We start from the raw sequence: 13,685 nt of genomic DNA on the forward strand, positions 1-13,685 counted from the left end.
GCCATTTTAGGCCATCCTTACCCTCCAAGAGATATCTTTTTTCTTGAAGACTTCCTGCTTTCCTGCTCTCAGTGTTTAATACCTACTTCCCACAAGTCCATTTCTACACCAAGATGGACTATGACATTAATTGGTCACTAGTAGAACCTTTTAATAGTGGTCACAGAGTTTTAACAACCAAGGAGACTTTGAAGTTGACATACACTGAGAGCTTGTGCTCTGAAATAGCACCTGTTAGATATTCATCTACTCTCCCTCAGCCCATTAGGTCTTAAATTCTAAGGTGCCTGGGTGGCTCAGTTGTTTGATCATCTGACTTCAGTTCAGGTCATGATCTCACAGTCCGTGGGTTTGAGCCTGGCGTCTGGCTCTGTGCTGACAGTTCAGACCCTGGAGTCTGCTTCAGATTCTATGACTCCCTGTCTCTGCCCCTCCCCTGCTCATACTCTGTCTCTCTCAAAAATAAATAAACATTAACAAAAAAAGAAATTCTGACTATGGCTTTAAAAAAAAACTATATTACTCCAAAAGATAAAACATGTTTATTGCAGAAAATACAGGTAAATGAAATAAAGAAAGCAAGGAGACATTTTGAATTCTTCCCACCTGGAGATATCTGTCAGTAATTCCTTAGTGTGTAACTTTCTAGATCCTTTGATGCATGATTACATCTCTACTTTCTGAGGCAGGACAACTCTTTACACAGTCAAACACAGATATTTTCTCCTCATGTTCAGTTTTTGTCCAAGCAAAGTTATCCCAGTTTGCCAGACTACTTTTTCAGACACCACCTCCACGGTCCCCATCCTCCTCCTGGCTTTCATCTTCCAGCCTGAACCAAAGACAATGCCACATTTCAGAAAAATGCAGACACTCTTTCAATCCAGACACCAACCTCTGATTGATGTATTTCATTGGATTAGCATCATTCCAATGACTCCCTTCTCTCTTGCTTTTTTGTTCCCCACAGCTTTTTGCGATCTTTGCGTTTGCAACATGCGGTGGCTATTCCGGAGGCCTGCGGCTGAGTGTGGACTGTGTCAACAAGACGGAAAGTAACCTCAGCATTGACATAGCATTTGCCTACCCATTCAGGTATGGAATGGCGGTTTGTGCTCACAGAGAAGGCACCTTCTTTCTGCGGTTTCTCAAAAAATAATGCAGTTTTTTAAAGAGACTTAGAAGTAAACAGAGAGGATTCTGTCTGAACCCACAAAACACCCAAACAAGTAAAATGCCCACCTACCACCCCACCCTGGGAAGATTTGTGAATCCCACTTTCAAACCAGAATTGACTGTTCTCCAAAACATTGATACTATTGGCCCAGGATTGGGGGCTGTCAGTAGGGAGACCTCAGAAACACAATTCCTTCCTCCCCATTCATATTTCCAATCTTAAGTTCTTCCAAATTCTGTCTAGAATTAGTGTCACCTCTAATTTTATGTTGACTATGCAATTTTGGTTGATAATGTATTTAAATAATATTAATATCTAATATCACTTCTGTGTGCTAGACACTGTACTTAGCCATTTACTTGGTTAATCTCGTTCAGTCCTTTTGAGGGGAATGCAGTTACCATCGGCATTTACAAATGAGGAAAATGAGGCACAAATACGTTTGCCTGTATTCCTCAGCCAGTAAGTGGCAGTCAAGATTGAGCCTCCCTTGGTTGAGCCCAGATCTCATATTTCTATTGCTGTACTTATATTGCTTGAGATAATTCTTTCAGTGTCTTTATAAATTCAGTCTGAAAGATACCTTATATTTGTCATCACTAGTTATCTACCAGGGTTTTTTCCATACTGGACATCTTGTGATTCTGACCCACATACCCAAGTGGATTAACTGAATTCAATTTTAAAATAATTTATTTCTGTAAAACTCCCAAATACTTGGCACCAAATAACTGGTATTATTTTTTAAAACAACTTTCAGCTCAATGTGTCAGAACACTCTCTTGTTCATTTCTATTTATCAAACATGTATTGAGTAATTGCTTTGTGCCAGACATGGTTCTGGCTGTGGAGAAAAGTAGAACTTGACCCTTGAAAACTTTTCTTAAATAGGAGAGCACAGTGTTTTCCAAAATCTTTCCCACAGAGCCCTATATATTTAATGTTTAATGAAGAAAAGAAGGAGGGAGAGAAAGGGTGAGGAATAATTTAAACTTTATATGGTCAAATAAATTTAAGACATACTTCTGAGCACTCTGCTTTTCTAATGCACATTTTGAATCACCAAGAGATATACACTGTTTCCCAAAGATGTTTGACCGCAGACACCTTTTCTCACTGAGCATCTCAGAGGATCTGTATATCATGGAACACATCCTTGTTATATTGATTTAGTGAACTTTCCCTAGCCTAAGAACAAAAGTGCCTCAGCTTATAGGCAATGAATCATGGGAAGCAGCATTTATACCAACATACTGAATGGTTTTTAAAAGTAGAACTGATAAATGTTGCAAACACCTCTGCTCAAGTAGATACTCTCCAAACTAATAAGAGGGTGCAAAACTCCAAAGTATTAAGCATAGAACCCCTGGTAATTTGGTAAAAAGAGTTACGGGTGTGGGTAGAAATGAGGCTGAGGTGCGAGAGTACTTGACACTTGTAAGTTCTGGTAGAACTCCTTGGCTTTAATGGGGAAAAGCTAAGCCAATGCACACTCACTGATCAGTATGTGGGATCTAGGATAAGAGATAAGAATGGCTGGTTCTAGGACAGAAGATAAGAGCTACTAATGGCTACGATCTAGCATAAGACATAAGAAATGTCAATGGCTGGACAGGAGGGGTAGGATGCATGGTAACATCAGTCATGAAACTGTAAGGTCTACATTCTCTTCTACAATGATTTTGTACCAAACAATGTGGTAGGAACAGATGACTTGAAGATCAGTTGCTTAAGATTTGAAGAGCAATGGGTCACTAACCATTGAACACAGGTCTCTCTATCTCTCAAGCTAGAAGAGAGTAATCAAGAGACCTGTTTAGACTGGAAAACAGTGCCTGGCTGTTTTGGGCTCAGGAGGGTGGAGAGCAGGGTCTTATTTAATTTCATGCAATCCTTGGCTAAGTGCCCAATTTGAAAAGACACTTTAAGCAAACAGTTTCCAGTATTGCGCTTAATTTTCTTCCCAAGGCATATTACCCTTGCCCAATAAAAGGCAGCTGAAGAAATTAGGTAAAAATGTTTATTGCCATCTATGAGTACAGTGGGCCACTTATTTGAAATATTTTTTACTTGGGTTCTGAAATGAAGATGATCAACCATTATTTTTTCAGTAGCAGAAACTTTTCTTCCAAACACTACCTTGCTCAGAAGCTCCGTATATAAGACAGAGAGAAGTCCCTACACATACCATTCCAGAAAGGCTCTATTTTACTAGTGTTGCAAGTTCATTTGTACATTTGGATACTTTAAAATGTTATGCCATTATCTTCTTGGGGAAGATGTCAATTGTGAGCGAACACATCTAGAATGTATACAGATTATTTTGACATCATTTGTTTCAAAAGCAGTTGGGTTAGCAAGATGCTAATGATATAAATCATTTAAAAAGTTATTTTTTCCTAAAACTTTACAAGCCAATGCCAATGGTTTGACTACAATCTTAGACATAAAAGAAGAGCCTTCAGCAGCTTCTAACTATTCAGTTTCTTGCAAAAACAAGGCAGACAATAAACTCTAATGCCAAGTCTGTAAATGACAGAGCAAGAAAAGCTATTTAACTTACTTATCAGACTATCAGCTGTGGGATAAAGTCAGTTTAGAAAATGCTAGATGAGGTGCGCCTGGGTGGCTTAGTCGGTTAAGCGACCGACTTTCGCTTAGGTCATGATCTCGCGGTTCGTGGGTTCGAGCCCCGCGTCGGGCTCTGTGCTGACTGCCAGCTCGGAGCCTGGAGCCTGTTTCAGTCTGTGACTCCCTCTCTCTCTGACCCTCCCCTGCTCATGCTGTCTCTCTCTCTCTCCTAGAAATAAATAAAACATTAAAAAAAAAAAAAAAGAAAACGCTAGATGGGGTGCCTGGGGGGCTCAGTCAGTTAAGCATCCAACTCTTGATTTTGGTTCAGGGCATGATCTCACAGTTTGTGATAATTTACAAAATATTCATTTGCTGCTTGCTTCTGATAAATATGCCAGAGTATGTAACTCCTTTATGCCACCACAGGTACATATCTTTGACTCACATCAGAAGGAATTTACATTCAGCAATGTATCATTTTACTATGGGAATAAAGTATTAATCCTCCTACCTTCCTTTTGATTCATGATTAAAATGAGCAAGTAATATTTAGCATTTTTCTCATCTACTATATGTGCTAATTTGGTAAAACAAATATTTGATAATGGGAGGGTCTGGAATTAAAATTTCTTGCACTTTCTTTATACACAGAAGTGTGTAGAGTTTTTTATTATAAGGAATTTAATATATTTGCAGAAAGTGTAGCCAAAGAATGCCAGTCAACACTCTGCATGGATACATGAGGCATGTATAATGAAAGATAAAGGAGTCTAGAGAGTTTGGGGGCTATGGGAGCAAAGGTTTTCATGGCAAAGTTTAGTTCTGATGGGTCCTAGTGATGAATGAATAAATATGCAAATACTCATCGCAAGCCTATAACATACCAAACATTGCTAGCCACCTCCATGTATATCCTGTAAGCATTACACCAAGCCAGTGAAGGAGGTTACCATTACTCTGCTTCAGAAGACTGTGTGGAGAGAAATTTGGTCAACATCACATAGAAAATCAATTGCAAATTTTTGGATTTCCTATGTTCTACTAATCTGAATAAAAACTGAAGATAACAACATTCAGACTGTTGGAAGTGTGGTGAGTAGAGCAAAAAATATGATAGAGAAAAGTGATAGAAATGGAAAGGTGGTTTGGGGCAAGATTTTAGAAGACCTTGAGTTTCTAAAGAATTGAATTCGGGAGAAGGAGTTAAAGATGATAAAAAGAGAATAATAAGGAAAACGATTTTGAAGCAGAGAATATAGATTTGAATTTGATCATGCAGCTTGAGGTGTTTTCTATCAGGAAGTTTTGCGCTAAAGAAAAGAGAGGGGTAGTCTGATTGGAGTTCTGAAGAGTCATCTTCATGCATTGCAACGAAAGTCCTGGAAGAAGGGAGGTCACCAAGAGAGATGGAAGAACAGGTGCACAGGGCTCAGCCGTGGGGGATGCCCACACTTATAACAAATGAGGAAGGAGAGGAATGCCTGAGGAAACCAAGAAGAGCCAAGTGCAGAAGAGGTGGGTCAACTAGCAAAGTGTGGGCTTCACAGAGGGTAAGAAAATGTCATGTGTGCTATGAGACAGCACAAGGAGAACCACTGAGTACTTCAGAGAAGTAAAGGAATGTAAACTATGAAAAGGCCGGTAGGTATAACTAATGGTGGTTATTAAGGATTTTTCAGTAGGAAAGAAAGCATACAAGGCTGTTAGAGCACGGGAAATAAAATTTGCTATTTTTTCTGTCAGACAAGAAAAGTGAAAAATTCTAAGGATTCTAACCATCTTACCTTAAGCCTGCATGAGATGATGTTCATGGAGAAAGAGACCAAGTTGGTTAATCACCTTCTCACAGAGAAGGTGTGTACCTCCTGCTTCTTGAAAGCAATTAGTTCATTTGATGATATGGTGACAAACTTCCCACTTTGCCTAAATAATAATAAAGTTTCCAGTGTGTAGGAATCATTTGAGAACAACTGAATATAAAGAATAGAAGATTTATGACAAATCAATTATTATGTCACTTACATGTTTTGAGACCCCCACAGAAAAATTTAAAATATTAAGTTTGCTGTCAATTTCAAATATTCTTGTAGATTGGGAGAGTATTAATCACTGCTTTAGATAATTAACATGATTGCCACTGATTAAATTATCCTAAAGAAATAACCAGAGATATAGAGAAGGAAGTAGGTACAAAGGTATTCATTGTTGAATTATTTTAAGTTCTTCAAAATTAGAAATAACTTATATGTCTAATGGTAGGGAATAAGTGAAGTAAATTGTGGGGCATCCCTGAAACGAAAGGCTAGGAAGTCATTAAAAGTCATTTTCTCAAATAACGTATTAAAGATAGGTGAAATGCTCCTGGCATTGGATAAAGCGACTAAGCAGAATATGAAACTATACATATCTAATGATTCTGGTTTTGTTTTATTTTTTACTAGCTGGCCGTGGCAGATACTACGCTGCCCATATCTCCCAGTTCCTCACCATTCATCCCTATACCATTCACTGCAAGATTTTATGACTGTTAGAAGTCTTTCTAGGGCCACAGAAACTTGCTTGGTCAATATGGACAGGCCAGAAATTCTGGGGAGTTGCGGTCTCCTGGGGCAGCCTTCATCCAATAATAAATGTGAGTTAGAGGATAAATATCCCAATTTCCTCACCTCCAATGAGGTACAACTCTAAGGCATGTCCCATACCATCTCTCGGAGTCACCCAGCAGGATGTCTCTGCCCTTAGTGGAAACCTGATCAGTAACACACCTTTTATTATCTTCTTTCCCTTTCCTCTCTCAATTCTCTACCACCTTATGGGTGTTTCCAGAGATGAAACCTCCAAAAAACAATTTGCATTTGGGTCTTGATCTCAGATCTGCTTTAGGGTAATCCAGCCTAAGACATTAGTATTGCTGAATTATGAACTTTAAAGAACGTGGATGGATAGATGGATGGATGAATAAAGGTAGATCCCTATTTCCTGTCTCTAAATTCATCTTGTATAATGTTGATCATGTGAAAACCAGCTTGGTTAGAAATCATTACCTTTAGTTCAGAACATCTTCCCTTATGGTTTCTAGTTCAGATTTTGTACGTGCAGCCACAGTTGTTTTTCTCTATTTATGGTATCTTAGCATATATGGTAGGTCTCTTCCAATTGGAAGTCATACTAGCATGGACCTTACCTTCAGTTTCTGAAAAATAGATGATAGCTTAGATTTTGGAAATGATCCATAGCACTTCCAAAATAAATTTTGTATGAAGCATAGTCTATACTTTGTCCGTCCTTCCCAAATATATTCTCTCAGTGTGGTGATTATCCACACAACTTTTCTCATGGGATATCCAAGTAACAAAAACTAAATCATATTTATGGAGATTATGTCATGATCATTGCATCAAAATGTTAATTTATTTCTTGGTGGTGAGATTATGAATGAATCAAATATTCTTTTTATATCCAGGTCTTCTACAATAAGATTTTATGACTTTTAATACTGTTAATCTACTGAAACAACATAGTATAGCTTGAATTATAAAGATGGATGGCCTGGGTTCAAATCCTGACTCTGATACTTACTAGCTATGTTTTGTTAAGAAAATTGCCTACCATCTTTGTTTCTTGTCTGTAAAGCAAAGACAGTGTTACTCATTTCACAGTAATATTGTATTAAGTGAATTATATATGGGAATTGTTTAAAATAAGGCCTGGAATTCAATACTTTCTTGTTTAGTATATTCTTTTTACTTTCAAAAAAGGAATTGGAGAGCTAAAAAAACATCACTATTATAGTTAATTAGCAAAATTACCTCCAAGACAACAAAACAACTCCTTTATTATGTTATAATATATTACCCAGAATGTTAGTCTCTCCCTAACCCTTTCTCTCATATGCAAACATTAAGAAGTATGCACATATTTAACTGTTTCACATTTACTAACTTGTTTTTACTCTTATCGTTAATCTTATTTGGGTTGTCCTTGAAGGTATCATCAGTCTGTATTTCTTTCTCATTCAACTAATGGGAAAATGAAGCCCTCCCAAGTGACAGAAAGGAGAAGGCTCAGTGGCACTGGCACAGCCCTTCCAGGGTGCTGTGACCTGAGTGGAATGGAAGAATGAGATTCTGAGTCTGATCTTCGTGATTCTTGTAAGGGAATTTAGAGGGGTCTTTGTGCTGAGGGAAAGGCGAGCTGGGGTGCTCAGCTGGTCCCTAGCTGCATAAGCCCTATTCTCCCCATTTATAACTGTAGCCACTTGCTCTGATTCTGCTACTTCTATTTGGAACATGGGGACAGGTGGAGGTTGATGCCAGGAAATCTGGGAGTTTGGGCCGTTACCTAGTAAAGCTAGCTCTGTTGGGGGAAAAGCATTTTCTGTCTAAGATCCAGACCCTAGAGCAGTGGTGATAAACTGTTCTTTTTACCAGAAGGGCCAGTTTGGGGGAAATAAAAATGTTAAGGGCTGTAATATTTTACTCCTTCTGTTTGGGAAATGCTGCATTTGCAATTACATTTAAGTATTTGTTTATTGTTTCTCATTATGAAAAGGTTTCACTCTTTTTGGCTAACATTTCAGAAAACTTTATAACTACAGTATCTCATCATAATGTTGTGCATTAAAATAAATTTTGTGTGTGATGAGACCTGGGGGTTCTATGGGGCAGGGAGAGCTGGGGAGATTTGAGGGTGGTGTAGCCAAAGGGTTTGGTGTATCTCTAGCCAAATATCTGGCTTCAAATCCAAGCTCTGCCACCCAGAAGATGGGTAAGTTATAACCCCTCTGGGCTTAAGTTTCCTTATTGTAAGAAGGAAATAGTACTTTCCTCTTAGTATGGTTGTGACCACCCTGTTAAGTCATACAAGTTATTTGTGTAACACAGAGTCTGGCACACATGAAGAGTTCACTGAATTGTAGCATTCTTGTTGTAGATATGATTCATAGTTTTATTAATAGAATGTAGTAGAAGGAACTGGCACCAGAGTATAGCTGTAGACTATGGACAAGGACAGCCATATTTAGAGATTTCTGCAAGAAGACGAGCCGTCATTTGTAATCAGTGTCTGCAGAGAGCACATAAAATGGTACAGTGGCTGCTGGCATGGAATAGATTAAATGGAAAAACTAGTGAGTGACAAATTACTCCACCCCCACCCCACAATTCACTTCCCAGCCTGTGTAGATTGGAGCACTTATGTTGCAACACTTCCCCACAGGTGAGTGGTAGTGGGGACTTAGAAGGATACCTTAGTTTGTTTTCTCCCAGAAGCACCTCCTGAAACAAGGACTTGTAATTGTCTTGGTAGGTGATCCCTAGAAGCACCAGTGAAACCTGGGGAAGGGGAAGAAAAACAGTAATGAGTAGATTTATGGGTAAGGTACCATCATGGGCAATTGAGGCAACTGAGACTTCCAGGAAAACACTGCTAGCATGCTTCAGAGAAATTCTATTAGGCAAGTGATGAAGCTGGGATAATTATCTACCAACTCTTGTTGGCCATTGGTCAAAAGCTACTCTTGCAACTTCTGTTAACTCTGGGGCATTGCATGCAGACCACTCATTTGCACCTGCAGCCCAGGAGAGCCTTCAAGCAGAGATCTCAGATGCTTGCATTAGAAGACTATCATATATAGAAACCCAGAGAGATGTGGGTGGGTGACTCATGGCCTCTAATAATAAAATTCTTTAATCATCTTTCCTAAATCTGTGAATGACCCCATGTGGTATAATTTAGTCATCTTCTCAATAAATACTATGCACCTACAGTGTGCAAGATTCTGAACTATGTAGGCACATGGTATGTTTTGGTGAAGTGAACATAGCCACCTCCCCCATAAAATTTACAATTATATGGGAATAGGAGGAAGACATTAAAGATGTAGACAAAGAGGGGTGCCTGGGTGGCTCAGTTGATTAAGCATCCAGCTTCGGCTCAGGTCATGATCTCACAGTTCGTGGGTTCAAGCCCTGTGTCAGGCTCTGTGCTGACTGCCAGCTCAGATCCTGGAGCCTATTTCAGATTCTGTGTCTCCCTCTCTTTCTGACCCTCCCCTGCTCTCTCTCTCTCTCTCTCTCTCTCTCAGAAATAAATAAAAACATTTAAAAATAAAAGATGTAGACAAAGAATACAAACACAGAAAGAGTAGTGGTAATTTCCAGGAAGAAGGTGAGCATTGTATGCAGATGTAAAATAAGTGTTGGTAGGGATGGAGAGAGTTAAAGACACCTATATATAGAATGATCCAGAAGGGCCTCCCCAAGGAGATGGCATTTAAACCAGTACAAAGAGAAGAGGAAAAAATGTTTTAAGCAAAGGGAACAGCATGGATATTGCTGACAGGAAATTCAGAAGATAACGAGGATAGAAGGAAGAGCCATGCTGTGTTAGATGAGCTGGTTGGGGAAAACCTCCCTGAGAAGTGACATTGGAGTGCAGACCTGCAAGAATTAAGAGAGGGAGAGAGTGCAAGAGAGCTTGCCTCAGAGACCTAAGGGGTGTACTCCTGGCAAGGGGAAGAGTAAGTTGTAGAGGCCTGATGTCCTAGCATGAAGAGACTCTGAAAATCAGCAAGAAGGCCAGCCTTGCTGGGTTGGAATGAGGAGAAGGGAGGCAGGCAGGAGATGAACTTGAAGAAGCAGAGGGAAGCTGGATCACATAAGGTCTTGTGGGATCATATGAGGAATTTGGATTTTGTACAGAGCGAGATGTAAGTGTTTAGAGGTTGTGAGCAGCAGAGCCACGCAACTTTGTTCTTATTTATTTATTTTTAATTTATTTATTTTTAATGTTTTAATTATTTTTGAGAGTTAGAGAGAGATGGACAGAGTGTGATTGGGGGTGGGGCAGAGATAGAGGAAGACACAAAATCTGAAGTGGGCTCCAGGCTCTGAGCTGTCAGCACAGAGCCCAATGCGGGACTCGAATTCACAATAACACGAGATCATGACCTGAGCCGAAGTCAGACGTTTAACCAACTGAGCCACCCAGGCACCCCAAGCAACTTTGTTTTTAAAAGATCTTGCTTGGGGCGCCTGGGTGGCTTAGTCGGTTAAGCGTCCGACTTTCGCTTAGGTCATGATCTCACGGTTCGTGGGTTAGAGCCCCGCATCGGGCTCTGTGCTGACTGCCAGCTCAGAGCCTGGAGCCTGTTTCAGTCTGTGACTCCCTCTCTCTCTCTGACCCTCCCCTGCTCACGCTCTCTCTCTCTCTCTTAGAAATAAATAAAAACATTTAAAAAAATAAAAGATCTTGCTTGTAGCTATAAAAATAGATAGTCTTAAGGGGACATGGGGCAGTGGTGAAGTCAGGGAGGCCAGTTAGGAGACAGCTGCAATCATCAGATGGTGGAGGCATGGACAGGGGTGGAGGCAGTGAAGAGGGTACTGTGTGGTATGTAGCATTTCACATTTGCATGGCCATCCATGCCTTGCTTCCTATGGGAATATGCATCTACAACCCAGCCCTGCTTGTCATTTTTTCCCTGCTTTTTCCACCACTTTTGCCAGTAATGTTGGATAGCGTTTGGTAAGTATAGGGGCCATCTTCAATATTTTAAGTTTCTTGTCCTGACATTGGCTTATGAGTACCTCTTGGTGCCATGAGTTTTCCAACACTGCATGAGAATGTCAACCGGAACTGCCAACAGCACACACATAGGCAGCTAGCTGACTTAAGTGGGAACTTACATGATTCCATTGAGACATGTTTACACCCACGTTTCTGAAAGCCATAGGAGATGTATGAAGTGGACAGTAATTCTTCTTCATGAAATACCATTGTAAACAAGTCACAGTCTATATCAGTCAAGATCCAGTCAAAAGGGGGGCTCATCCCCAATCGCTCTATTTTTAAAAGTTGAGATAGCCAACTAGATAGATCGGGACCAAGAGGCAATCTAGAGGTTAGCAAGTGTGGGATGCCACCACTACCCATAAAGCTAGAGCATGGGGATGGGAAAGTAAGGCTCTCGAGTCAAATCCAGCCAGCCCACTGCCTGTTGTCACACGGTATGTGAGTTGAGAATGGTTTTTATATTTTTTAACAATTACATTTTAAAAATGACATAAGTACCTACCAATTATCCTCAGTGTTGCCTTCTGACAAAACTATAAAATCATAAAACTGAAAGCATGAACTCTGTCCCGACAAACAAACAAACAAAACAAAATAAAAGTTTACTGACCCCTGGGCAAGAGGCATAAAGGGGAGAGAGGATCTTATGAGAGTGTAGGATGGGTCCTGTGTGGCAGAGGTGAGGGCTATGGAGGGAGGAGGCATCCAAAAGGAGCATGAACCAAGAAAGAGATGCAACCACTGCTAGACATGATGCCCAAAGCCCCAAGAGCAAAGGGCGGAGAGATTCCTTGGCTTCTCTTTTGCTGCATTGCTCCAGTTTCTGAACCAGAGCTTGTCATCGGCTGAACCTAACTGGAAGTCAAATTGGTAAGGAAATCAAGCCTCTGAAATGCATAACAGACCTGGGAAGGAGCAGGGCAGGGAACTGAGAACCACAGGCAATGACCAGCACAGAGTTCCTCTTTGAACCTCAGTTTCCTCATCTACAAAAAGGAGAAAACTGAATTGCAGCCTTTTTAAGAGAATTAGACCCCTAATTCTATGAAAGTAGAAATCAATTGACTGTATTTTCAAGGGAGCAGCTGTACTTGTACTTGGCCAGGAACCTGGATGATGCCCCTGCCACTGATGCTTCAGAGAGAGCAGAAGGAAAGGTGAAGATTCAACAAAATTACTGATACAAATCTCTTTCTTTCAACCTCATAGGGCTTGCTCTGCTATTTGTCCTATTTAGGTAAAATCTTAACAGACTTTCAAAGACCAGGACTGGAGCACAGATTGAGAATAATTGTAGGTTATGTAATCAAGGCTGTTGTTTCTGTTGAGCTCCCAGAGGGAGTCGACAAGTGGCAGAGATTAAATTAGTGTATGCTGAGTGAGTCTTTTATGTAGTTCTTGGTCTCACTGCGTGTAATTTTACAGAGCAGGCATGGGTGAGTGTGGTGGGCAGAACCTCATTACCTGGGAAAAGCCCTACACCCCAGAAGGATGTTAACATGACTTTTTTTGAAGTTATAAAAACAAGTTCTAGTTCTTTCTTTTATCTGTTTTCCTTCCTAGACTTAGACACGGAGACTGAGACAGAGTTGCTTAGAAAAGAACAAAGGAATTTGGCTATAGTAACAGCTAGAAATGTCAGAAGGAAACATCCCACTCATATCTGTATGTATGTCCTGTCCCTTGAAAATGTTAGGTGCCTGTTCCCTGGTCCCATTAACCTCTGTCTCCGCTTCCTTCTTTTCTGGAAACAGAGAAATGTGAGAACATTCTTTGCATCCCCTGGACCTATCAAGCTGGTAGACAGAAGTCATATAATATACTTTATGAGGTCAAGCTAGTGTCAACTGAGTGGTGGTGACTGCGTTCCCTCTCCTTTCCCACCCCCACCCATCCCTGAAAGAATGGCATTTTGTGAGCCACGAGATGAATTGTCTGGGGTCCACAAGGTCAAACAAAAAGGAGCCAAGTGCTCAAGCTGCCTGCTTACCAGAAAGATGCTCTATAGTCAGAACAAGATAGTAAAAGCCTCAGGGCCAGGAGTATGAAGAAGTAATAGCTGTAAGGCTGGGATTCCCATCCCTGAATGCCCTTCCAGAGTCCAGTTCTGGGAAAGCAGAGGCCTGGACAAGACTCAGGACTTTAGAATCTCTCTTGATGTGAGCGTCAGGGACCCCTTACCTGTGTCTGTATCATGTAGAAAGTTTGGAGGGAAAAAAGAAAGCTTGGTGAAAATGGAGATTCCTAGATCCCACTGCACACCTACCTACTCAGCATTATTGCCACATGGGCCCAGGATTGACATTTACTAAGTCCCCATGTGACTTTTGGACACACAGAAGTTGGAGAATTGGTGACC

The 13,685-nt window shown here is 40.5% G+C and overlaps 1 protein-coding gene across 2 annotated transcripts in view; it reads left to right on the plus strand.

The window, feature by feature from the left end:
• Positions 1–13,685, plus strand: part of SYNPR (synaptoporin) — a 312,054-nt gene that overhangs the window by 188,963 nt on the left and 109,406 nt on the right. For both annotated transcript variants that reach the window (XM_039217091.1, XM_039217092.1), the window contains exon 3: positions 971–1,095. In XM_039217091.1, coding sequence (XP_039073022.1) covers positions 971–1,095 — 125 coding nt within the window. The remainder of the gene's footprint in view (positions 1–970; positions 1,096–13,685) is intronic.

This window comes from Hyaena hyaena, unplaced genomic scaffold (assembly GCF_003009895.1).
Source record: "Hyaena hyaena isolate Hyena2069 unplaced genomic scaffold, ASM300989v1 scaffold_665, whole genome shotgun sequence".
Taxonomy (NCBI): domain Eukaryota; kingdom Metazoa; phylum Chordata; class Mammalia; order Carnivora; family Hyaenidae; genus Hyaena; species Hyaena hyaena.